Consider the following 25464-nt stretch of genomic DNA (forward strand, 5'->3'; position numbering starts at 1 on the left):
ATGTCCCAGCTGAGTGTATCTGGGCACTCAATCAAGACACACATATTACTTTTAAATAAGATTAGCTTTTATATTTTGCTGCTTAAGTTAAAACTTTTCATGTCATTCTCTCATTTTATGTAAACTCCAACATAATTCTGTTTTAGAGAATACTTCAAATTAAAACGCTCGACTTGAACGTGTCTAGCAAAACCTGCCTAATGGCACAGCAAGCTGCTTGGTGACACTAAAACACTTTTAAACAAGATGAATTTTCCCTGCGTTGCCCTGGCTTTGTAATTACTGCTGCCGAGCAGCATACGCCTTCGGTTACAATGGCAAAAGCAGCGGCTCTCGCTCTGAAACTTATTTGACAAATAACTTACAAGTGAACTGCAACATCTGTTTAAAAAATTGTCCTTCGGTATCTGCCTCAAGTTGAGTTGAGCATTAATTATGAAATGCAAATATATCATCTGGGGCCGAGGGCGGCTTATGTACACACACGAGTCACGACGCGGGGTGTTGGGACCATACTTCTGGCACAAGACAAGCAGGGATGAGATGTGCTGGCCAGTCTCACCTCCTGCTGCTGGGTCAGCACGGATGGGCAGTGATGCCCAATGCCTTCAGCCACCCCAGGTACATCAGCACCATGCATTCAGAGGGTGCCAGCAGCCCGCAGGGAGTTGTGCAAGTCACTGCAAACACCTATGCTAGTGTGTGAGGGGCTCTGCACCCCATGGAGCTCAGTGATAGGCATTAATAAAACTGGCATATAGGCAAATAAAGTGACAACTGAGTTTACGCTCACAAAATTCTACAGTGATTGAGAAGTTGTGTTCTTCACCCTTGAGGCTTTAAAACTTCCACCTGGCCACATCTCTTCAGTGCTTGGTGTAAAGTCAGCTTGGGATGAAGTTCAACTCGTAGCACAAAAGCAGATGGAGCAGTGAAATGGAGTGCTTTGCTCTTCCCCAGAAAAGGGGAATGTTTTTTCAAGGTCTTATAAGTCTTTTACGTGCAGGTCGGTAAAAAACAAATAAGAAATTCCAACCCAATGTAATCCCGAATTACATTATTTTGGATCTGATTAAAAAACTATCCAGAAAGGTTTGATTCAAATAGCATGTGCAGTACAGGTCTCCCTTCACATCCATAAATATTAATAGCGTAACTATGGAGTATAAAGTTTTAGAGAACAATTTCATGATTGCAATCAAAATAAACTGCTTTAAGCCTGTATGGAAGCACATGTAAAATATAGTCGGACAATATCAAAACTATTGATTTCTGTTGCTCTAAAAGATATTTGCTTCTAGGAGATCAAAGCCAGATCCAAAAGCTTATTTCTGCATGTCTCCTTTCTCTGCACTGCTTTTTCATTTACCTCGTTATGTATGAAAGCAAGCAGCAACTGGGCTCAGCCTCTCAGTGATAGCATTTCTGCAGCTAATTGTAGCATACTGGAGTTCAGCAAGGAATATTATTAAACTGTCCTATAACTCACATTTAGTGTGAAAACCTGGGACTTGAAAAACACCTGCCCAAACAATTCATAAACACACTGCACAGCAAATACCTATGGTAATTCACTGGATTTACAACCGTCATATTATATTAAACATACAGTATCAAAATTTATCACCCATTACGTGGATTCCTGTTTTAATAATATCTCATACTCGTACCGTAGCACCTCTCCCCCAGGATCCTGAAGCACTTTAAAATTGTGCGTACAGGAATTGCTTCATGTGCTGTGGAAGTACAGCTGCCTCTGGAGTAGAGGGGGGGTTAGCAGAAGAGGAATCCTGTGCACACCACTTATAAACACTGACAGCCTAGAGGGATGCTTGGGGATGGGGAGTGGAGAGAATTACACTGGGGCCTCTGGAGCCCAGTATAAAGTCCCAGAAGGTGAGAAGAGTGCAGGCAGTTGGGCCAGGATGTGTGCTGGTGCAAGGCATACTTGTAGTCAGTTACCAATCCTGAATGCAAGCCCAGCTCTAGCCTGCAGCTCAAAGGAGGCCCCAGCCCTCACCTCGCCTGTACCCTAGGTCTCTGTGATCCACTCTACCCCACCAACTTCCCACTTCCAGTATTGCCGTGCTGAATCCCCCTGTCCTTAGCAGACAACATCAGGTGTACTTCCAGGAAAGCAAGGAGACCTCTGTGGTGGGCAGATAAGTGAAACTGTCCCAGAATAATACATTTTTAGAGAAAAATTAGGTAGATTCATGGATTTTTGCTAGGCTATTGACCCAATTAGCACATGACCATTGAAGACTGCTGTTACCTACTGTGCTGAAAGATGCTGATGTTCTTCAGTTGATTTTAATCACAGCTTCACACTTGTCATCATTACCAAAGCAATCTCCTGTGATCTGGTCTTACTACAGCTTTTCAGAACCTCTCTTATGATAGCAAGGAACCAACTTCTGAGTATCGGGTTAGACAAGATGTTCAGTCATCTATTAAAAAACTTAAAGCTGGCACCTGAGCCATCAATATCAGATGTTGTTCTACCTGTGGACTTCAGCAATACAAGTGAAAACACTGAGCTCCAATAGCTTCTCCATGGTTTGAGATGCACTGTCTCAGTGAGGGCTCAGGGTAGGGAAGTTGTTTCAAAAGAGACAGATCATGCTGCCATAGGGGATGAGGAAATGCAGCTTGTGAGGTGAGCAGCAATAAGGTGAAGAACATCAGGGTGGTGAGCCAACTGGTACAGGCTGTCCAGAGAAGCTATAGGTGCCCTCTCCCCGGGGAAGTTCCAGGTCAGGCTGGATGGGACCCCGGGTAGTCTGATCTGGTGGCTAGTAACACTGCCTACAGCAGGGGGTTGGAACTGGGTGGGCTTTATGGTCCCTTCCAACCTAAGCCATTCTCTGATTTTAAGGTTATACATCTGGCACTAGAAGATAGCAACTAGACTACCTCTAACAGCAAAAGCAGTTTCCCACCCATCAAACATGGCATCTTCTTTGCCTGCTGATGAGTCCCAGCTGGCATTTTAACTATAACTGCTACTCAAACTGTACCTTTTCTGGTAGTATTGCAGACAGACCACAGCTCTCCTCACCAAAGAGCTGATTTGGCTGCAGGACGGTTTTCACTGCTGTAGGTATGATGCATAGTCTGCACAGGGCTAATGTGTAAACCATCACAAGCTCTGAAATGCCCTAAGTGTTCCCTCCTCCTGAACAGGACTTGTTTGGAACCCCAGTGGACTAACTTCAGGGATAGTGGAAGCTTAAGGCATCTTAGTAGTGGCCAAGTCTAATCAACTTCTGCGTTGTCTGGTGGCTAAGCTCAACATCTGCTTCTTGGAAGGTTCTATTTCAGCTGGCCTCCACTTCCCAGTCCCTTCTGTATGTCCCGCTCATGCCTTTAAACTGGATGCTAGAACAAGCAAACAATTTGCTCTGCCCATTTCCACTACTGTTCAGCCCTCCTCCACCCCTTCCTGGGAAGCTGATTTATGAGCCAAGCTGCCTAGCTCAGTTCCCTTCCCTCTCTGTACCTAACCTGTTTCTGAACTGTGGCATTTCTCCCGTATTGTCTCCAGCCTACAGCTGTCTCTATTTCTTGATACGTCTTGGGCTTTGCTGCAGGTCCACACCCCTCCTTGTCTCAGTCAGGGCAGTTCCTGGGATCCTCTGACATGCACAAACGTGTCATATCCTATGCAAAAATCAACTGCTTATGCATCTAGTCCAGATTATGTACTGTTTAGTTTAGTTCCTGCAGCTGATGTGCCATGTTGCAATGTGTTTAACTGCTGCACTAAATAAACCTTCACCTTAGCAAAACTGCCCATAAACCAGCAGTTCTTGATAATAAACTGTCTACAGAGATTGCTGTATCACTATTCTACACTAATTTGGTGACTTGCAACTAAATGTTAAGTAAAGTGAGGGGTACTCTTGTAATGCTTCACTCAGCTCTGCGAGGTGGGCCAGTAAGGTCTGAATTCCCCTTCTCTGCTTTTCTGTACCTGCTAAGGCCTCAGTCCCTTATGAGCACCAAGGATGCCATACAGAAACGTTTTTGGCTGATAAATCCCATAGAAACATTTAAAGCCCGACAAAGGCGTTTGGTTCAGGAAAGAACAGTTAAATGGTTACTCTGCCTTCCAAGTGCAGATACCGTCTCCACTACCACAACCTTGAATACTGCTGTTGGAGGCAGAGTCCAGGGAACTTCTGTCCTTGATTTAGAGGAGCTTTTTGCTGGCCCAGCCCCACAGAGCAGCCAGTTGCCCAGACAATGAGTACAGCTGTCCGTGCCACACTCATTTGTATAACGAGGGCTCTTTTTGCCTAGAGCTAAGAGAAAGGTGTTGAGAGTTACTGGCAGGAATGTAATTCCCTGCTATTCCAGCTAGATTCGCCTTGAAAACGGTAATTTCTAAACCAGTGACTCACCGGGTCATGCTACAGCGAGAACAAAGGAGCAGTTGCCATCATATATGGCTGCATTTCTCAATTTTCACTTGAAATTCAGTGTTTCTATTTCTTATACCTGAAGGACTTTTGTGTAAAGTTCAAACACACACAAATTACAGAGCCCAAGTGGATGTCTTCCCCGTGACTTCAGTTGAAGTTGGACAGGAACCCAAAACTACAGGAAATTTTCAAGTTAACAGAAGAAAATTACTTCAATTTAAGAGTTAGCATGGGGCTTCCAATAAAATATATAAAAAAGTAAAGTAATATTGAAAGAAGACTATAAGCCAGGTAAGTGGAAGATGGTTAAGCTGCAAAGTAAATGATACTGTTTTCATAACATATGGAAGCCCCTTGGTTATTTTACTTACCAAAATGAAAGTTATTCACATCCTACGATAGGGAAAGACATAATAATAGTTATGAGAAAAATAAAGCACACTTACATGTCATTACTACCTCTGTCTGCTGACAGAGAGATTTCCTCTATGGAACAGATTCTGCACCTGGACTCCAGCAGAAGGGCTAAGGGAAGCACAGCCAGGCCCCAGAGCTCCTCCTCAGTACTTCTGCGCTCAAAGTTATGATTAGCTTTGTTACTACCTCTTCTTAGGGCAAGCATATTCATAATGTGATTCAGTTTTCAAATTCCCTTTCCTGAATAGTTTTACTTAGGAAAAGTAGCAGTTAACGAAACATATATCTTAGCTCTAATTATGTAATTATGGAACAGTTATTCCTGTAAGGAGTATGAGAAACCAGTATTTGTAAATTCTTCAGGTAATATAGAGGCATTCTCTTTTCCCTTCCTATGGACTAGCCACTGAGTTTTGTCAGGATAAAAAGGGGGTAACTATCCTGAAAATGTATACCTGAATCTTAAAGCTACTAAAGAAGTTATTCCTTTTATTCATGGCTTTTATATTGCTTTGCAGATCAAGAAAACAGATTTATCACTAAGTCAAGCCTGATGTTCCACCAGGTGGACAGTATAGAAGAAGTGGTCCTGGGAATGTTGGTTGGCGCTTGGCTAAACATGAGGCAGCAGTGTGCTCGGGTGGACAAGAAGGCCAATAGCACTCTGGCTGGATCAGAAATAGTGCTGCCAGCAGGAGCAGGGAAGCGATAACCCCTCTGTACTTAGCAGTGGTGAGATCACACCTCGAGTATTGTGTTCAGTTTTGGGCCTCTCACTACAAGAAAGACATTGAGGCCCTGGAGCATGTCCAGAGAAGGGCAATGAAGCTGGTGAGGGGTCTGGAGCACAAATCTTATGAGGAGCGGCTGAGGGAACTGGGATTGCTTAGTTTGGAAGGAACTCAGGGGAGACCTTATGGCTCTCTACACCTCCCTGAAAGGAGGTTGTGGTGAGGTGGGGGTCAGCCTTTTCTCCCACATAACTAGTGACAGGACTAGAGGGAATGGCCTCAAGCTGTGGCAGGGGAAATTCAGGTTGGATTTTATGAAAAATTTATTTTCTGAAAATAACTACTCAGTCAGGCACTGGAGCAGGCTGCCCAGGGAGGTAGCTGAGTAACTGTACCTGGATGTGTTCAAGAAATGTTTAGATGTTGTACTTAGGGAAACGGTTTGGTGTGGAAATATTGATAGTAGGTGGACAGGGGACTGCTCTTGAAGCTCTTTTCCAACCTTGGTACTTCCATGATGAGCATCGCCCTTGGCACCAGTCCTCACAGTCATTCTGCATTGATGGATCACTTTCATTGAGACGAGTGTAGATGGTCCCTCCAGCCTTCCTCTCCCACAATGAACAGGAAGACAATGCCATCAGCATTAAAAAAAAAAAAGAAAAAATAAGGCCCATTTTTTCTGTCAGATACCTTGGAAAAGTTTTGCAGTTTGACCCAGTTACTGGCATTTAGAGGTGAGGGCTTACATAACTTACTGGAACTTGAAGGGCCTTACCTATCAATGCTGGGGAATGGGAAAATAGCTGGAAAGCCCTAAGAGGTCCAAAGGGTTCCTTAGGATCCTTAGCTGAGAACTGCTTGCTTCATTACAGCTAAGCAAAAGGTTACCCACTGCCAAACAACACTGGTGCACCTGTCAGAATATTCCAGATTTTTTCCATATACAGGATAAGTGGAATACTTAAAGGAAAAGAAGAAAACAATTTTAATTAATTTTGAGACTATGAGCACAAATGATCACTTCATTCTTAAAACATGCTGAATTGTACAAGCTTGTGTTCTGAAGCCCTATGCTTTGGAGCCTCCTAGCTCCAGCAGCAGTTTTGCAGATATAATCATCAACACAGAGACCAAACAGTAGCATATACACCATCATTTTTAACCTGAGCATCCCTGAAGGGTCTTCACATAGATATGAAGACAGTTCATTCATCAGAGGAAGATGACAGACTTGTAATTAAACAAGGTCAAGAAATAATGTTTTCACTTCTTTTTTTTTTTAATTTTAGATTGAGACAAAAAAAAAAAAATTCTGTTAACTCTAGAAGATTCATGAAAAGATTAAAGGAAGTAAAAACAAAAAGAAAAGACAATACAAGGTGAACAGACCATAACTTTATTGGAGATATACTCAGCTACAATTATTACAAAAAACTATTAAAGGTAATTGTGATCCATAAGGTGCAGATTGCAAATTTCTGCAGCAAGATTACAGTATGAATGAATTACATTTTATGTCCCTTAAAGACAGCTGCAGCATGTGATGGTAAATATTTTATTGTCCATCAAATTATATTTGTTATTCATTCTACTTGATTTTAACCATCTTTTCAGTCAAACTATTTACAATAAAAATGCCTGCAATTCCCAATTATTGTCCACAAACATTTTTCTCTCCAACTTGCTGCTGCAGTATATTCTGAGTGCATCTACAAAGCAATTAAAGTAGTCTGTGGTTGCCATTCAAATAAAAGAGGGAAAAAACCCAAGGAGTTTATTGGATAAAATTTATTTTTAAGAAATGTAGTTAGCTTTGATAAAAGTTAATTTTAACTGCTAGTGGAGTATACTACAATGACCTCTAGATATTTGCTAACATAATTCAGATTGAGTTACAAAGTTACAGCTGATATTTAGATTACATTTCATGGTCACAAACTGTAGTGTTTTTAGTTTTAAACCTAGTAGGAAGGCAAAGAAATCAGCTTCTTGAAAATCAGAGCATTTGGAAAAGGATCAATGTCAGTAAGTACCAAAAATCAAAATCCTTCTCACTTTACTCATATAAAAAATACAGAGATTTCCAAAAGAATGTTTTTGCAGAGAATCCCACCTAAAGCATATAAACCCAGAATACTGTCAGACAGAAGCAAGTGTAGCATCACAGCAGATCTCAACACTATTTATCACTTTCAGATTATGGATGCTGCTGTGACTTGGGAAACAAAGATTTCATTTTCTATACAGATAAATGCATGTAGCATAGTTATCTCATATGCAGTAACATAACCCCCCCATTTTCCAGTTTATAGTTCTGTATTTACTTACAAGGAGAAGAATCCAAACTCTACTATATATATATATATGTATATATCATACATCATCCCTGGGCCAACACTGTATTTCTCCCCAGCACTGCAACCAGTCTGAATTCTTCCCTAAGTTCTGTACTCTGCAGTCACAACACATTCTATAACGAGACTAAAAATTAACAGGCTTTTTCTGTACGGACTTTAGCAGCATCAAGCTGAACAAACACTTCAGAAGTCGCTACTGGACACTCGATATTCAGACAGAGCAGAGATTTAATTGAGGTTGACCAAATTCTAAGGACCGTCTTCTTGCAGAAACTACGCTATATGCATAATATGTTGGTTTGTTCAGAGATAATTACTGGAGTGTCAGAGGTCATTCTAATTTTAATTACTTCACATAACAGTAAAATGATGTAGTAAAAAAAACAATAGCTTTAAAATACAACCAAGAGTTGTCACACTCCTCCGTCGTATTTACCCACATACAGTAAAAATGCCACAGACATTGCAAATGACCTATTTAAGTTGTGCAAGTAAATGACACATTGCAGGCATATAATTATCTTTTTCAAATTCAGTAAATCAGAACAGCAGCAAGGCCAAACCACATTTTTCCTCTCTGTTAAGCATTTTTTCCTTGAAATGAGGTAAAGCATGGTACCAAGTGCAATGCTTATTTGTGCTACATGAACAGAACAGCGCAAAAAAAAAAAGCCATAAAAATAAAAACGCAGCATAGTTAGGAGGACTGTTTAAAGTACAGTATAACAGGACTTAGATAAAAAACAAAACAAAACAAAAAAACAAGGTTCATGCCAGCTAACCCCCACACTATTTTTAAGATGAGCCTGTGTGGCCGTGTGGTTGCTTTTGAAGATGGGTTGCAACAGTCTGCGTACACTTGTGCTTACAGCATGTCAAGTGATCTCCATCCCAACCTTCAAATGATCAGATTTAGGTCTTTAATAGCATACACTGTCCGATATCAAAATCATATCAACTGAAGGGTAAAACACACAGATGTATAACATGGAAACTACTATGATTTTTCTATCTCAAAGGATATAAAATATTTCAATGAGGTCACACTGGAAAACATTACGGCATTTAAAACTCATTTAAAAACGCATCAGCAGCAGAAACTACTTTATAGTCAGCCACTACACATTTCAGATTTCCAATTCATAGGCTTTGTTTAGTAACAAAGTGATCATTAAACTGTTCTGAAATACAGAGCAAACTTGGTTCATTTCTTTGCAGAGACACTCTGTACCACATTACTGCTAACAATCACCTGAAACCCCTGAGAATCTATAACCTTGAAACAGTCAGTAAGAAATCGTAAGCATTCAAAGCCTAACCTTAATTCTTTTGTAACACAGTTAAAACTACTTAACGCTTCATAGATGGTCTGATCAATCTGATGAGAAATGCAGAATTGCCAACTTCCACGATCATGTATTTTCTCTAAGAAAATTTACTCCTAGCCTAAAGGAAGAGCTATAACTTAAATTGGTAATCCATTTTCTTCTATAAAAAGGCTACCTCAAAGCAATTTACCTTTGAAAATTTAGACTGCTCCATCTCATTTACATCTTTTTTTTATACACACCAAGACTTGCGGGTCTTGTAAATTCATGTTACATTTTCATTACTGAAGTAACAAAGAAATGCAAGAACTATTTTGCAAGCTACTATTTTAATTCTCATTCTGCTTACTATAATAATGTTCTTTTCAAATATAAGAATATTCCTTCTTGCAGAATTCAGAAAAAAAAAGACTGAGATAGAAAATACATGAACTTTTGAAAACTGTATTTCAGAAAAGCTTAATGCCTACCCCTTGCCACTAAGGCTTTTTTCTTTTGTTGTTAAGAAAGCAAGAGCTGACAGCTTTTGTTTTGTTTTAGTGTGCATTTTGTGAGGAAAGGAATAGGGTTTAAAAGCAGGAAATACAGTATTTATCTGTAATTTAATACATAAGACACAGCATCAAGTTCAAACTATTGTGCTGGAAAATGTTAAAACACCTTGCTCTGCTTTCTCAAACTTCAAGCATAATTAACAGGGCAAAATTGCAGCAAACCTCTACTGATATTGGTGGGAATACGAGACCCACAGCTTTTTAAAAAGGTAAATTAAGAGGTATTATAGTTACAGTGCAAAAATTAAATTTTCAAGCATAATATATAAACATAGCACCAAAACAGAAAAAACAATGCATGCAAAAAAAGAAGAAAAAAAGAAAAGAAAAAAAGAACTGAGGTATTTAAGTGAAGAGTGCCTACATAAATCTAATTAAAGAAGTATAGGCAAAGCCTAAAATATAAATGTATGATTTTCCCCCCTCCCCCAGTAGATCAAAACATCAATGAGCTAGTTTCTCTAAATTAAGGACCTAAATCACAGATGTATCAAAAGTACGGCAGTTATCTCAAACATCAACTTTCACGTTATTTAACAGCACAGCTTTGGTAGGTGAAATATGCATGCAACTCTGAAAAGTACAGTAAGAAATTTACGTGGAAACATTTCTAAGTGTAAAGGTGCTCTGTTTGTTAAATACGTAACCAATTGACTATAAAATCTGCAGCATATTTTAGGTGTGATATGTCTAAGGTTATTTTGTTAGAATGACAGCTTGCACTGTACAATTATTCATTACTGTTTCCAGTACTGGAACTATCTAGCTTGCAGGTTTGTGTAAAACTGGAATTTTAGCCAAAGACCATATTTTGCTTATGGTATAAAAAAATCTGTAGACTAACCACCTCCTCAGAATTGTTAAAAATAACCTAATTACATATATATGAATACGATTTCTATTATTATCCTGTAATAACTCACAGCTATAGTAATGAGTTGTACTGTAAATATAGAGCTGTATCATTGTAAAATGCATAATAAAATGACGGGAATGTAAAATAGTTTGCTCCAAAAAAGATCAGAAATTAAAGGTTATTAATGAGGGTTTATTTATTTTTAAGGCAAGAACCTTTTTTTTTTTTTTTTCTTTTTTTTTTTAATGCAAGACTATGTGGCATAAGGAAATTGAAGTCTCATTCTACCAGTATGCCAGCCATTTCAATTAAAATCTGTCCCTAACAAATAAGTGCAATAATGATTGGGAATGCCATCTTAATGTAAAAAGATGACATGTAGGAGAAAAAAAAACAAACGAGAATACTGGCACACTTATTCTTTCTTATACCCAATCATCCAGTACAGTTTATCAACTGCTTTATGACTGGCACTAGTGCACAGATTGAAGAATTTCAAGATTACTATATATACATCTAGCAACTGCAATAGGCATAAGCTCCCTGGCCTTCTAACACTAAGCGAAGCTGTACTGACAATAAAAGTAAACCAAAAAGACCTGACAACAATTATTCTGAACACTTGCTAAATGTCATCATTAAAGCACTCTTGTGATTAAACAAAGCAGAAGTGAGGAAAGAAGACAAGATTGTGTTTGCGCAAAAAACTATAACTACAATTAGTTCCAAAATTTTATACATGTTAAATGTTTTGTTATCTATTCTGTTATCAAACAAACTTTAAATTCTGTCTTCCAATTTGTTCCTCTCAACATCAACATTTTAAAAAATTTGCTTTATTCATATGCGTTTTTCCCCATTTTATTTATTTTAAGAGGAGTCTCAGCTGTTTGGGACCTGAGGTTGATTTGCTTTGAGGCTTCGTAGTGCTCTTCTTGCAGCTGCAGATTTGGCAATCCTGTAGCTTCTGCCAACACCTTTAAACTTTCCCTTTCCTACAACTTCCACAGTTACTCTGACCTTTCCATCGTAAGTTCTTTCTGCAGGACTGCAAAAATATACACAGTAATTACTTACTTACTGTCTAGGCACGTTAATGTGAAATACAAGATTGATATTCTCTTTTCTACAGCATTAAAAGCAGTGAAGTTAAACAGAAATCACTACTTTTTTCAGACAACTATACAAAAACGAATACAAAAATAACCTTAACTTTTTGGTGCAAAAGGAATTAAAAATCATTCATGACTTTTAAAAAAAATTCTCTGTAGTTCATAAGTACATCTTCAGAATATTTTAGGAGGGTGTGTTCTGAAGAAAGTGTTGTCTTACCTAAATTTGGCCGTCTCTGGCTCCATCTCAAGCAGCTCTCGCACTGGGGAACGGGGCACATTAGCAGAAAATTTTTCTATTAAAAAGTAAAAAATAAAAATAAAAATTGACCTTTGTTCTCTTCAAAGCAGATGGCACTTTATTATTTATTTCATAATGCTGACTATACCTATTAATGGCCTCATCATTGGATAGTACACTTGCCAAACCATTTCCAAAGACATTCCACTATCCATATAAATGGCACCAGCAAGGGACTCAAATATATCCCCCATGGCCTTTGGTACTTCAATGTCTTCCTCCTTTTCTTCATCTTCTTCAGATCTTCTGAGCTGTTTGCAATTAAAAAAAAAAAAACAAAACAAAACAAGGTGGGGGAGAGGCAGAGGGTAAGAAAAGAGAGACATTTGCTTCTTTTAAAATAAAACAATGATATTCAGAAATGTAAGTTCTCTTATATCCTACCCTGAGCTGCTTCCTTTATGCTTATTTTCATTGACAGCTTTCCACAGTGAAATTATTCTTTTATCCCCCAATGAAACCAAGTTGCTGGATATATCATTTTTCAAATGTGGAAAAAAAACGTCCCCAAACACCACTGCTTAGAGGACTTAACATGCTTTGTGCATTCCTCCTGTAATAATTCTGTAGCATGTCACCATGGGTCTGTTTTTTCCAATAAGAAACAGACTCGGTTCTATCAATCAATAGTCAAAAGCTACTCATAACAAAGGAAGACTTCATACATTAAAGACCTCCTAGAAGGAGGCTTTAAAATCTCTAAGTCAAGCCTGTGGATGAAAGTCAGATGCACCATTTCTTACTTCGTTTACCCAGAAGACCATGCATAAAAGCAGCATTAGTAAAGTAATCTGCCATTAACTGATAACCATCAACATTAGACTGAGCTAACAGGTACGCTTAGGTATTTTTTAAACATAGCAGGCAGTGGTTTTTTTGCTACTGCACTAATTTAAGTCCAAATTAAATTATTATTAAAACTAAACTTATGGCGTCTATCTTGCAGATCTTGAGTTAACCCACTCCTTAATTACAAATATTTCAAATATATATAATTTGTATTCACTTTAGTGCAAGTAAAGTAATACAAGACAAAGGAATGTTTTGGAATATTACTGTCCTAATGAGAAATATATTTTTGTCTTTTCCTCAGCAGGCAGCCCTTATTTCGGGTTTAAGATGCAATTCAGATCTCTTAACAGTCACTACAATGCTTCATAAGCTAGTCCCTTCTAAAACATTTCTCCCTAAAATAAATCAAACAATAAGTCAAACCTGATGCATACATCCACTGAAATGGAACTATGATGATTAAAAAAAATAATGAACTGTGTTCTGAAGAGTTTATTTCTTATCAAGTTCAAACTAAAACACTTTAGAATTATGCAGTACTTAAATAGCAGAAGGAGAGAGAAATTAAGATCAATAAGGCAAGGAGCAACAGATGTTTCAGGAGTGAAAATTTAAAAAAGCAAAGCAGATGATGTGGAGACACACATGGAAACCAGTATAGCTGGCATGGACTGCAGAAACAAAGACTCTGTGCATTAACTGTGATGAAATAAGAGTTTCAGTAATTCAGTGCCAGACCAAGATAGGGAGCAGGCATGGGGAGAGTGAAACAAGAATTTTATTTGAAACAGCTATCTTACAATTTGGTTGCAACTTGGATCGAAGTTTCTAGACCATCTTTTTGCACACCAGCAAAAACTGAACAAAGCTAAAAATCACTATTATGAACTCTTGATATTCTAACCTCTTTACTCGTATTGTGAAGAACATAGATAATTGTTTCTCATCAGAAAGCTAAACTCTTATCTAAATTTCAATAAAAATTTTCTTATTCTTCTCTTAGTTTTTTTCAGCCTTCCCATAAAACACATGGATTTCACTCTATAGCAGATGCAAGGGCTGTAAACACATAAGTAACTGAAGGCTTTTGATTCCTGAGCTTTAAATTGTCTATCAAAAAGAAGAAATTACTTAAGTCAAGGACAACATGTTTATTTAGAGCTAGAATATTCTCAGAATATTTTCTAAGAAGTTAGTAATTGTTTTTCAGAAGACAAACTAATAGGAAAATCTACTAGATATTATTTTTTAAAAAGGATTACAAGAAAGTCTATCTCTTGAAGGACCCTAGTTAAAATTTCACCCAGGAGGCTCTTGTGCTCATATGTTTTCTGAGATGCTTATCTAAATGAGACAGGTTTAGTCCGTTCTTCAGTAAAGCATGTTCATTTACATTTATTTCAAGTATTTATATTTAATTCAAATATTTCATTTACATTCATTACATATCTCAAATATGATTAGTTTGCAAGTCTTTAACTAAACTCTTTTTCAAGTGGTTTATTTAAATGATGCCTGTGTTTCCTTGTCTAGCAGCTCTAAAGCTTCTAGGAGCATTTCAAATGTTCTTGTGCAGAGTGCAGTGACACCTGCTCCAGCAAAAGTCATCCAGAAAAAAAACAGTGAACATTTTTTACGGTGTGCTACATTAAATAATCCCAATATTTTGCCAAGCTAGTACTGTTTTTGGTGTCGTGTGGATAGACTATCTTGAGTCAGCACTGTGTGACTTAATGCTTATTCAGTACAGTAAGCTTCTAATCAGAGAAGCAAGTTAGGAAAAGCACAGGGAAAAAAAAACTGTGAACAACACAAAGGTGAAATACTGAGAGAAATCAACTGTCACTGAAAAAATCTATAGGCAAAACTGGTCTCCATTTATTTTTCTGATGTTTTTACTCACTCTATACTTCCTGAATATTGTATTTTTCTCCACATATTGCATGCTTTACTACTGAGAGCCACCTGCTTCTTTGGCTGCTTTGTGCTTAAGACTAAAACATTACAAAAATGTGCATCATGATAAGAAATCTAACATGCTACAAATCAGATACTGAAAACATTTCTTTCTTTTCTACCACCACTAACCTCGGAATCCATTCCTTGCATTTCATTCTTTTCCATTTGAAACTGCACAAAGTCGTCAATAACATGAAACAGTTCAGGAGAGACAGCTTTGAAGTACTTGTGGTAGTCATACTTTACAGCTAGCGATGCAAAAATGGTGTTATTGACTAGAGCAGATCGCAGGTCAGTAAGAACTCCTGGTGAGTGTTGCCGTGGGTCTTCATAAAGGTGCTTGGTTATGAGGTAGTCCAAAATTGCATCTCCCAGGAATTCTAAGCGCTGGTAACAATCTTAAAGCATTGGAAATAAAAAGAAGGTACAACAACACAATTAAGTTTAACACACACATTCTTTCCAGGCCTTTCTGGAAAGGAGATTTGGTACACTGCCATATAAATTCCACAAAGTAACCAATGTTCAGAGGGAAGAGCAAGCATGTTTTAAAACAGGTATCTTTGTCCTTAAAAAGATTGCTGGTAAATCATAATAAGAAAAAAACAGTTTTATCTAATAACACGCTCTTGAGCCAAATGTTAATTTGTTAAGGCTAGCAAAACACTTGTATATAATCAATTAATGTTTATGTTCAAAGTCATCCTATTCTGCTGAGAAAAGTGTACAAATCTGAAAGGGATGACAACTAATGCTGCAAATATGAATTTAAAAAGCCAATTCGTTAAAAGCGGGGTGAGATACGATGAGCTTTTTTTTCTTCTTTTTTTAATGTAACTTGCCACACAATTCTTGAAACACACTGAACTAAGATTCCCATTCAGAATGAGTTCACTTACACTGAGAAATGACATCAGCATATCTTTGTTGTTTGGATAACTGACAAGGCAGATGGGAAATGAGAGCTATGGAGATCTATTTTTACAATATAAATAAAACCACCACCACCACAAAAATAATCTTGAAAAGCAAACAGGAACAGGTGGGAAGAGTAGGAAGACAAAACTGCTACAAGAGTAACTTGACAATGAAATGGCTAGAGGGAAGATTGACCTTGCTATCTAAAATAGCAAGATCTAAACTAATGCCCCTGAAGAAAAATCCAAACACTTTGCTGTTACAGCAACTCTAAATTATCTTATACGGTAAAGAGAAGGGAATCAAAAGTTCCTGCTACAAGTAAAGTAATTTCATCTACTTGCTATGCCTCAACATTTCTCCTTGATAGTGTATAAAAAGGAATAATCTACATTTTATAAGCTTTGTGAAATTTCTATCAAAAGTAAGAATGTACTATCTCAAACAGAAAACTAAAGGAACATTTCAGTGTTTCTTCAGTGTTTCACACTATTTCTCAATGCACTAGCTTTTCAAAATGACTGATTTCTTTAATTAAAAAAAATGATTTCTTCTTTCTTGGACTAAGGAACCAATTCACTATGGGGGAAAAATTTAGACAAAGCAAAAGTAATTGAAGAATACTACAGATTTAGTCTGCTGTTCGACCATGTACAACAGTAAGCAATTGACCTGAAATTAATATTTAGTTGGATTTAGTAAACTACTTCAAACTTTTACATTAATCATTTACTCAATAAAATATCTGAACTTAAATTAAGCCTTCAAAATTCCAACTTAAAACTGAAGTCTCTATAAATGTTGTATAATCTACTTTTAGTCTTAGATATACACTCAAAGAATAGCATGTTTAGGATTAAATTATGTGACAATTTGCTAAAATATTTGCAAAACACGATCAGCACTTTCAGATTTTCTGCAATTACATATGAATTTAACACAGCTGAAAACCTAACATTAGTCACGTGCATTAACAACAGAGTCTCAAATATGCATCCTGAATCTATATCAATTAAAAAACTATGAAAAATCATTAAGATATAGCTTCAACAAGTATCTCCCTTCTAAATCAGGGCAAGATACTGTTTTATAACAATTTTTATCTAGAGACTACTGACTTCTTAAAATAGTACATCAGATGTAAAAAAAACAAAAAAGGAATACAATATACAGGAATACAAAAAGCTCTCTCCCATATTTATTATACAAGAAAAAACACTTTTCTTTAAGATAACTTACCAGTAATGGTATTATAATGGTATGAGGCATGAGTAAATGCCTGAAGAAGATACGCCTTGTTCTTAAAACTGTAATTAATTTTCTTCTCAAAGTTTTCAAAACCAGAAATAAGGTGATTCAGGGTTTTTTCAGCATCTGGGTGATCAAACATACACCTTGGTGGGATCTTCAAACAACCATACTCCAGGTCCTTATAAAGAGAAGGCTCTGAATTAAGTATACAAGCAGAAACAGAGTTTGGTGAAAGATTCTTCTGCTCACTGTTACAGTTCTCTCCGGTCGCACACAGAGTGCTTTCCCAATCAGTCTTTTTAATTACAGGGAGCACCTTCAGCCCCAGTGAACACAGGAAAAGCTGAGCAGCTCTTTCACCACAGCTGGTTAGATAGCAGCCCAACAGGGCTTCCACACAGTCTGCAATGCTTTTGTCAGCAATACACTGCTCTGTATGCAAATCATATGAGATAGACTGTTTTCCTGCATCGACACCACAGTTTTCTTCTGATGGATTCCAGAAGCCGACTACAAAATCATCCTCTTCAACAGCCTTGCTAGGATCCAGATAGCACATAGCATCCCAAGAACTATAGTCAAAATCATCAAAATCTGATGAAAACGGAACGTTACCCAGGGATGACTTTTTGGGTGCCTTCCATTCATAATTTGAATCAGTGGTTGAAAAGTGAGAGAGAGAAATTTTCTTCACAAAAGCCCCTGATCCCATTAACATACTATCTATGAATTTGATATGCTCTTGATCGTACTCCAAAAAATCATCTTCAAAGTCTGTTTCTTCCTTGGGCAATCTCCACATTAGGTCTTCATCCTCTTCATCGTCATCACCATAGTCAAGTTTACCATTAGCCAACAAATTCTCCTTTGTCTGTGAAAGAACACAAAAAAACCCAACATGCTACTGAAGAGGAAAATATGATTTTATTCCAGAAATGTCATAAGAATTGGATATGAGTAGTATCTGCTAATAAGCCTGACTTTTTTAGTTAATAGCATATTGTCTACTCAGGTACACAATACAACCTCAATTAACACTAGCATTCTAAGTCTAGAATAATTATCTTGGAATACAGTGCTAAAGGTTAAATAATAAAGGTTTTGTATGTTTTACATACAACACATGCTATGTTTCACAAGAACTCATGCTGATATGTTTATTCATTGCACATGAAACTGATTTAAAAAAACAACACTAAGTGCATTATTTGTATGTTGAAGAAAACTAAAGAACCACTTAGACTTTAGCACTTCAATAGTCATTGTGTGAATCAGCAAAATGTATTTATTTGTGCTCTCAAATACAGTTAAGTTGCAAATAACGTGTAGTCTACTCAGCAAGCTAATTAAAAGTTTAGTCAATCAGCGTAGTTGATTCTTACAGACCAAAAGAGGAGTCTAATAGAAATTGGCAAGAATTAAATGAATGTGTGGGAGACTGTCCTGACTGTCTGTGTTAGGGATTCAGTAAGTGATCTGCTTAGAAGCAGAAGAAAACCAAATTAATAACATGTAATTTTAATACATATGAAACCTCCCCAGCTTCTCAAATGTTTTGCACCACCAAGATTTCAATAGAGAATGTTTAAGAATGGAAAAGCACATAAATGACAGTTATGCAATATATTTTTTTTTTTATACTGAACAGCAACCTATACATTAAATCATGATGTAGAACAATGATACAATGGGAACCAGTATTAATCCTATCCTTTAGATAGGTACTTTTTTTTTTTTCAGACTATACCCATAACCTTGTCTAATTAAAAGTTGCATTTGTCACCATTTTTAATACATAATTACATATCCACAACAATAAAAGTAATGATGCCTCATATCTTTCCCCTCCTCACATGGAACAAATCGGTGTACACTGAAATAAATTGTAAATTGAACACAGATACGTCCAAGCGATACGATGCTGTACAATTTGCTGTGGCCCCAGTCCAGGAAAGCACTTTAACATATTAACTAAATGCATAAGTAGCCATCCTTATATCAAAAGGACTATTCACAGGCTCAACCCAACATCACTGATGTCAATGGGAATTCTGCCACTGAATTTGATCGGAGCAAGATCAGATTCAAAGTGCTTTTCTGGATTGGGTCTTGAAAGCCAACACTATTTTGAATCAAGTGAAACAGCTTAAATCTGCCCTCAATCTATGTATGGTATGCTGTAGTCTCAGCTATCTAATCTTGCAAATCTGTGAACCAGATGCTAAAACTGGGGACCCGTCTATTTGGGCCAAATGTACAAGTTCTTAGAGCTGTGGATGTGCAGCTGTAGGGTGACCAGAAAGCTCCTGAAACCATCCACTGACCAATTGGATCATGACCTTCTTCCTCAACACAATGTGGCAGCCCCAGGTCTAGGAAAGGTGAAGGAAGGGAGAGGGAACGGCTATAGAAATTCATGGCCCAGCTATATTCTATCAAAAAAATTCTGCTGTTATCATTACCCATTTCACATGCCCAAAGCAGGGATTTCACTAACTTTAATTATTCAGTGAAAATTGCAGAAATTTGTTAAGTATGTATTCTAGAAACTAGTAGCAGCATAAGTTTTCTAACCACCTAGAACTGAGCTGATTTTTTTTTTAATCAAATATCCCTTGTCCCACCTGCCACTAAAATAAAAATGAGAAGCATTCGTTTTTAAGAGTTCAGTGACAGTCCTTGTAAATATTTTAAAAATGATACATTGCATTTTTGCTGTAATTTCATTCACAAATTAAATAACTTGAAGAAACAGGACAGCTAAGTAACCTACCCTAACACTGCCTGCGTATTGCCTCTCACATTACAAAAACAGAAAATGAAAAATTAATTGATGAGTATACTCAGTAGCTAAACGAGTCAGGATATAATTCTGATAGTTACGCTTTTTCATTATTAAAAAGCCTTTCAAAAATAATAAAAAATTAATCCCAGAAGAGAATTTTTTTTCTTAAAGAACATAAAATTAACTTTGAATAAGTCAAGGCCACAAGCTAAATAAAACTACATTTTTTTTTCTTGCTGTTTGGATATCAGCTATTTGATAAAATAACAGATCATTCTGCTACAGGAAAGATCTTAATGCTTGACAACACAATAATACCAACATTTGATTAGGATGTTTCAACAATAACTTGTCATAATGAAATGAGATTTCTAGATCCATAGATAAGCAATGAAATTTAAATCTAAGATAACAGAAAATCTAATTCACCACTTGGCATAAAAAAACCTCCTTATTTCGGTCTGAAATTGATAATTTTATTTAAACAAATAGTGAAAGAGGAAGAGGCCACTGAAAAGCTATGGAGAACTGAGAGCTTTTTAAAAGTAATGATTATTACCTATCCCAACTGTACTATTTTATTTTTAGAAAGGTAAAACAGTAAGTCTCTTTGAAATGAAATCTTGGCACAATACAGAACCACAATAATCAAGTTGTTTTATTCTGCAATAAATATTTATTTGCACAGTACATCTACCTAACAGCCCTCTCATATGCCCTCTGGTGGTTCTTCAATCTGAGTGTGGTCTTTGAATTGGAAAAAAAAAAATAAATCCCTACACTCCCTCCTAACCTCCAAATTATTTTCAAGCACCTAAAAATTAAACCACTGTCTGCTGTAATCAGTGGTGTTTCCTAAACATCCACTTCTACTCTTGACATAAAATGAGTTAAATCAGAAAATAATTTACTTCTTCATTAAGATTTGCCATTCTGAAGTTTTTAGCAATAGGCACTAAGGAGTGTCTGCATTTTATTTTTGGATGAAGAGTAATTCTCAGCCATCCTCGCTTTCTAGCTAACAGCAAGCAGTATTTTCTCAAGCCAGCTGTAAACTTCATTCTCCAAACCACTATGAAAAATAACAACACCTCATATATTCTATAAAGGGAATAACATTTATTAAAAAGCAGACAAAATTTCTTCTGCATACAAATGTTACAGCAAAACCAATAATGATAATTCAGTTTAAAATTTCCAGGAGAAACTTCAGACCAGGTAAACTCAGGAGAGTACCTTAACTAAAGCAAAAAAGCTTTTCTTTCCTGCTTTTCTATTAGTACATATTGGATGATGTTCAACAAATTTCCTTAGTTTGGGCTCTATTTGGGATCAGCTTGCTCATTTTCCTTAAATTACGGTTAAGTTTTAGATAGAAATGAGAAAGATAAATGGATTTTTTTTTTTTTTTTTTTTTTTTTTTTTTTTTTTTTTTCCAAAATGTAGCAAAATGTGTAAGGGACAGGAGAAGGAAGGAGTTAGAGGATACAGATCACAGTCATTAAAGTATTCTGACAGATGCAGATAATTATTCATCAACATTGTTAAATGAATTCTTACCGTTTCATCTTTCTCCCATTTATCAGTGTTGCTCTTGTCCTGGTTTACTATGTAACCGGGAGGAAGCCAGTTGACAGGGGGATCAAAAATCGATACCACCATTCGACTAGGCAGTCCTTTCTTTTTTCCAAGGCGATACAAGTTACAGTTGCTGACCTTCAGGAAAGATACTTTGATAAATCTCTGGACATGCATTTATAGAAGAAAAGGTTAATACATGAAGGACCAAAACGATTTTATGAGGTCAGGTCAGATTTTCTACCATCGGGCATTTCCTTTAGATCTCTAAAGGGTGTTTGGATTTCTTAACATAGTGCAACCAATTCACAGCATAGCAGAGATTTATTTATTTAAGTTAAACATATTAGGTGTGACAATTTCAGCTCAATCTCTTAGATTGTTCTCTTTGCAAAGTAAAATTACTACTAATTTTAGAATAACAGTAAATATAGCCTGGACAAGTCTCATTAATTACCAGTATTAACAATCAACATTCAAGCTAGATTTGGAATGAAAAATGATTACTATTATGGGTAGATTGACCTAAGCTTTAGCAATAGAAAATGTTAAAATTCTTCCACATAAAAAATCTTAAGTTATAATCCAGATGTTATTCTGATAGACTTGAAAGCTTTTAAAATATTTTAAAACAAAAGGAAAAACACACACAAGCATTAAGAGTTTCTTTTACTTTAGAACTACCAACTTCTGACCTTCATTTCTTATTTTAAACACAATTTCCACATTTCTTTTTCAAGTCTTGAAATCTGAACTCAAATACCAATTGCATTCACAGAATGGCCTGGGTTGAAAAGGACCACAATGATCATCAAGTTCCAACCCCCTGCTATGTGCAGGGTCGCCAACCACCAGACCAGGCTGCCCAGAGCCACATCCAGCCTGTCCTTGAATGCCTCCAGGGACGGGGCATCCACAACCTCCTTGGGCAACCTGTTCCAGTGTGTAGCCACCCTCCAAGTGAAAAACTTCCTCCTATTATCTAACCTAAACCTTCCCTGTCTCAGTTTAAAACCATTCCCCCTTGTTCTATCAGTATCAACCCATGTAAACAGCTGTTCCCCCTCCTGGTTATGCATTCGCTTCAAGTACTGGAAGGCCACAATGAGGTCTCCCCAGAGCCTTCTCTTTTCCAAGCTAAACAAGCCCAGTTCCCTCACTCTTTCTTAATAGGAGAGGTACTCCAGCCCTCTGATCATTTTAGTAGCCCTCCTCTGGACCCACTCCAAGATCTCCACATCTTTTATTTGAAGTTATTTAGCCTTCCTCATTTTCCAAGACTAGACTACTCAGTTATTTAATCCTCAGTGATGCATTTTATTAGAAGTAGTCAATCAAATTCTCAACATTAAATTTAAGTTATGTTACATGGAAAAAACAATTATGACTCTAGAATTCTAAAACTGTAACAGCAGAAGTGAAGACTTTGCTCACTAACATTTACATTAACATACTTCTATAACTTTTTTATTTAACAATTATATACAATTTGTTGTTTGTTTCATTTTTAGTATTCCTGTAAGATCATGCAAAAAGCTTTTTTTTTGTGGAAGGCAACTCATTGTGGAAACAAATAAAAGGCCAGTAAAGCTACAGTCTAACGCTCCGTGCTGCAAACTCTTGAATCAAGTGCTCCATTAAGAGTTTCTACTCTAAACAACTAAAAAGTTTGGTCCACCAAATATGTTCTCATTAACCCAGAACTTTCAGTTCAGTTTAGCCAAGTCATTAGCTGCTTTAGATTTAGAAACAAACTGTAAAAAAACAATTTCAATTACAGCTATAGTAGCATCAATTGCCTCATCTTGTGTTTTTATATATATATATATATATACACACACACATACATATATGCATATATATGTATATATACATACACACACGCAATACAACATATGTAACTACATATACATACAATATATGTAATTCATATTTATATAATATGCAATATTATATGTGATAGCATTGGATTGTTACTACTTACTTTTTTACTTCTCATGTATGACAGCCGTCCCTCGTGTGCATCAGGATAAGTGCAAAACAAGTACGTAGTGATGGCATGCTTTAAAAATGAATCACCAAGCATTTCTAGTCGCTCCAGATTAAATCCATCACTAGCATTTGAAAGAGTCAAAGCCTGAAGAATGAGACCAGGATTAGGACCAAGAGTTTTTGAGGAGTACCCACTGGAAGTGTTCTTTTCAGAATCCATTTTGTCTTTTGAAAGATTAAGAGCTGTCGAAGTACTGGTGGTCACTGTCATTTTGGGGCATCCATCTGAGGTAGATCTGTTAGCATTTCCATCAAGGTATTTATTACTCAGTAGAGTACATTCATTGCTGGGCTTGGGCTGGTTCTCACTGCTGTATAAATTCTGAATGGGATATGAGGTAGTTGGTTGTACAGGTATTTCCTGCCTGCAGTAATTCAGCTGATTTCCTTGGCAAAAGTCTCTGTTAACTAAATCACAATTGCCATTGGCAAGATTTTTATTATAAGAAACACCATTAATTGCTGCAAGTTCTGCTGAGACATCAATTTGGAGTTTACTGGGTGACTCATCAAGCAGTGTTCTGTAACTCACAGACATTTGGTCATGTTTTTCTGCAGAAGAGGTTCTATTAGCACCTTGATGTGCAGCATTTTCAGGGACTACAATTGTGCTGTGCTTACAGTAATTTTCATTCTCTACCAAAGAGGAGCTAGGTATAGAGATGAAAGATTTGCTGTCAATAGATTTTTTCCATCCGAAGTCCAGGTTAGGATATCTGTGAAGAGAACATGCTGGCTTTGTTAAGAAGAAAAAAATATGATAGATAACTACATGCACATACTTGTTAAAAAAAAAAAGTAATATTTTTCTGAAAAAAGTGAATTTAGATGCTGTGCTCACTATTTCCGATCAAGTCTTTAATTATCAGTTTCACTGAAAACATTGATTAGCCTGAGTTAAACAGAGACTATCAATCTCAAATTCTCACAACAACAGTAAGTTTTTTTCTTGTTTTCAATGAAGTCAGATTTTAAACATATTTGAAAAAATACGTACCTGAAATCTGCAGGTAGTGATTTAACCCCTACACCAGCATCAGTGGCTGTTTGAGCTCTTAGTTCTTCTGCTGTCAAAAGGCAGTGCAGGCGATACAGTATGCTGGGGAGGCAAACTGCTTTTCTCCACAAAGATGCTGGAATAGGATGTATAGCACATAGCTCAGGAACCAGTATCTGAGATGGGAAGAATATAATTTTATTTCCAAGGGTAGTCTCCAGGCTACTGTTAATGCAGACGCAACTTGAATTAATACTTGTATTTTACCTGCTTATTCTGCAGGCTTTCCCATTTTGCTTTCCTCTTCTCAGCACTGCTTAGTGGAAGTGCTTTCCCCTTCTGATTCAAATGGCGAGGAGTCAAAAGATTAAGTCTAAAATACGTGTGAAAATAGTTTAATATAAGTACATAATGAATAAAACTTATTAGCTTATTCTTTCTGAAGCGATGACTTGTTCACAGAATTCACCTGTAATGCATTATGAAATTAAGCAAAGCTACTTCTAGAAAAAAGAAAGAATACAAGGAACAGACTCAAGTTACAGTTGTATAACGTATGCAAGGTATCACTCAAGAAAAAAAACAGTATTTTGGAAAGCACAAACCTTCAACTTTATCACACAGAGGAAAAAAAAAATGACATTTTGTTGTCATATTTCAGGTATCATACAGAAACATGATTGTTGTTTACCTTGAAGATGTGTGGTCCACATCCAGCAGTGGCTGGTTGAGATTGGTCAGATCAAGATTATATTTTGTTTTATAATATTCAGCAAAAGTTTCATATTCAGGGGAAGGGAATTTACTGAGTGGAGTAAGATCAGTGTATACGTCAGCTACATAGAATCGATGAGGCTGATCAAAATTTCGATACCTAAAAAAAAAGTTTAGCATGTTTTATCCTAAGAGTAAAGCCTGTGATGATTTCTTAATGCTTGAATGTGATTAAGTGATAAACCATTAAATAACTCACTTTGGGGCTTTTATTTTCAAACACTAGTTAAGTAAATGAGTGATCTACAACTTCAAAATCAAATATATTGATA

General features: G+C 36.7%; 1 protein-coding gene across 3 annotated transcripts in view; it reads right to left on the reverse strand.

Moving 5' to 3' along the window:
* Positions 1–6953: 6953 nt before the first annotated feature.
* Positions 6954–25464, reverse strand: part of DICER1 (dicer 1, ribonuclease III) — a 65514-nt gene continuing 47003 nt past the window's right edge. For all 3 annotated transcript variants that reach the window (XM_052692508.1, XM_052692509.1, XM_052692507.1), the window contains exons 20-29: positions 25110–25292; positions 24686–24791; positions 24419–24594; positions 23354–24137; positions 21352–21507; positions 16995–17877; positions 14967–15235; positions 12175–12337; positions 12006–12081; positions 6954–11721 (exon numbers count right to left, since the gene is read on the reverse strand). In XM_052692508.1, coding sequence (XP_052548468.1) covers positions 11556–11721; positions 12006–12081; positions 12175–12337; positions 14967–15235; positions 16995–17877; positions 21352–21507; positions 23354–24137; positions 24419–24594; positions 24686–24791; positions 25110–25292 — 2962 coding nt within the window. In that variant the 3' untranslated portion in view covers positions 6954–11555. The remainder of the gene's footprint in view (positions 11722–12005; positions 12082–12174; positions 12338–14966; positions 15236–16994; positions 17878–21351; positions 21508–23353; positions 24138–24418; positions 24595–24685; positions 24792–25109; positions 25293–25464) is intronic.

The sequence above is a fragment of the Tympanuchus pallidicinctus genome, unplaced genomic scaffold (genome assembly GCF_026119805.1).
Source record: "Tympanuchus pallidicinctus isolate F22 unplaced genomic scaffold, pur_lepc_1.0 scaffold3, whole genome shotgun sequence".
In the NCBI taxonomy this organism is placed as follows: domain Eukaryota; kingdom Metazoa; phylum Chordata; class Aves; order Galliformes; family Phasianidae; genus Tympanuchus; species Tympanuchus pallidicinctus.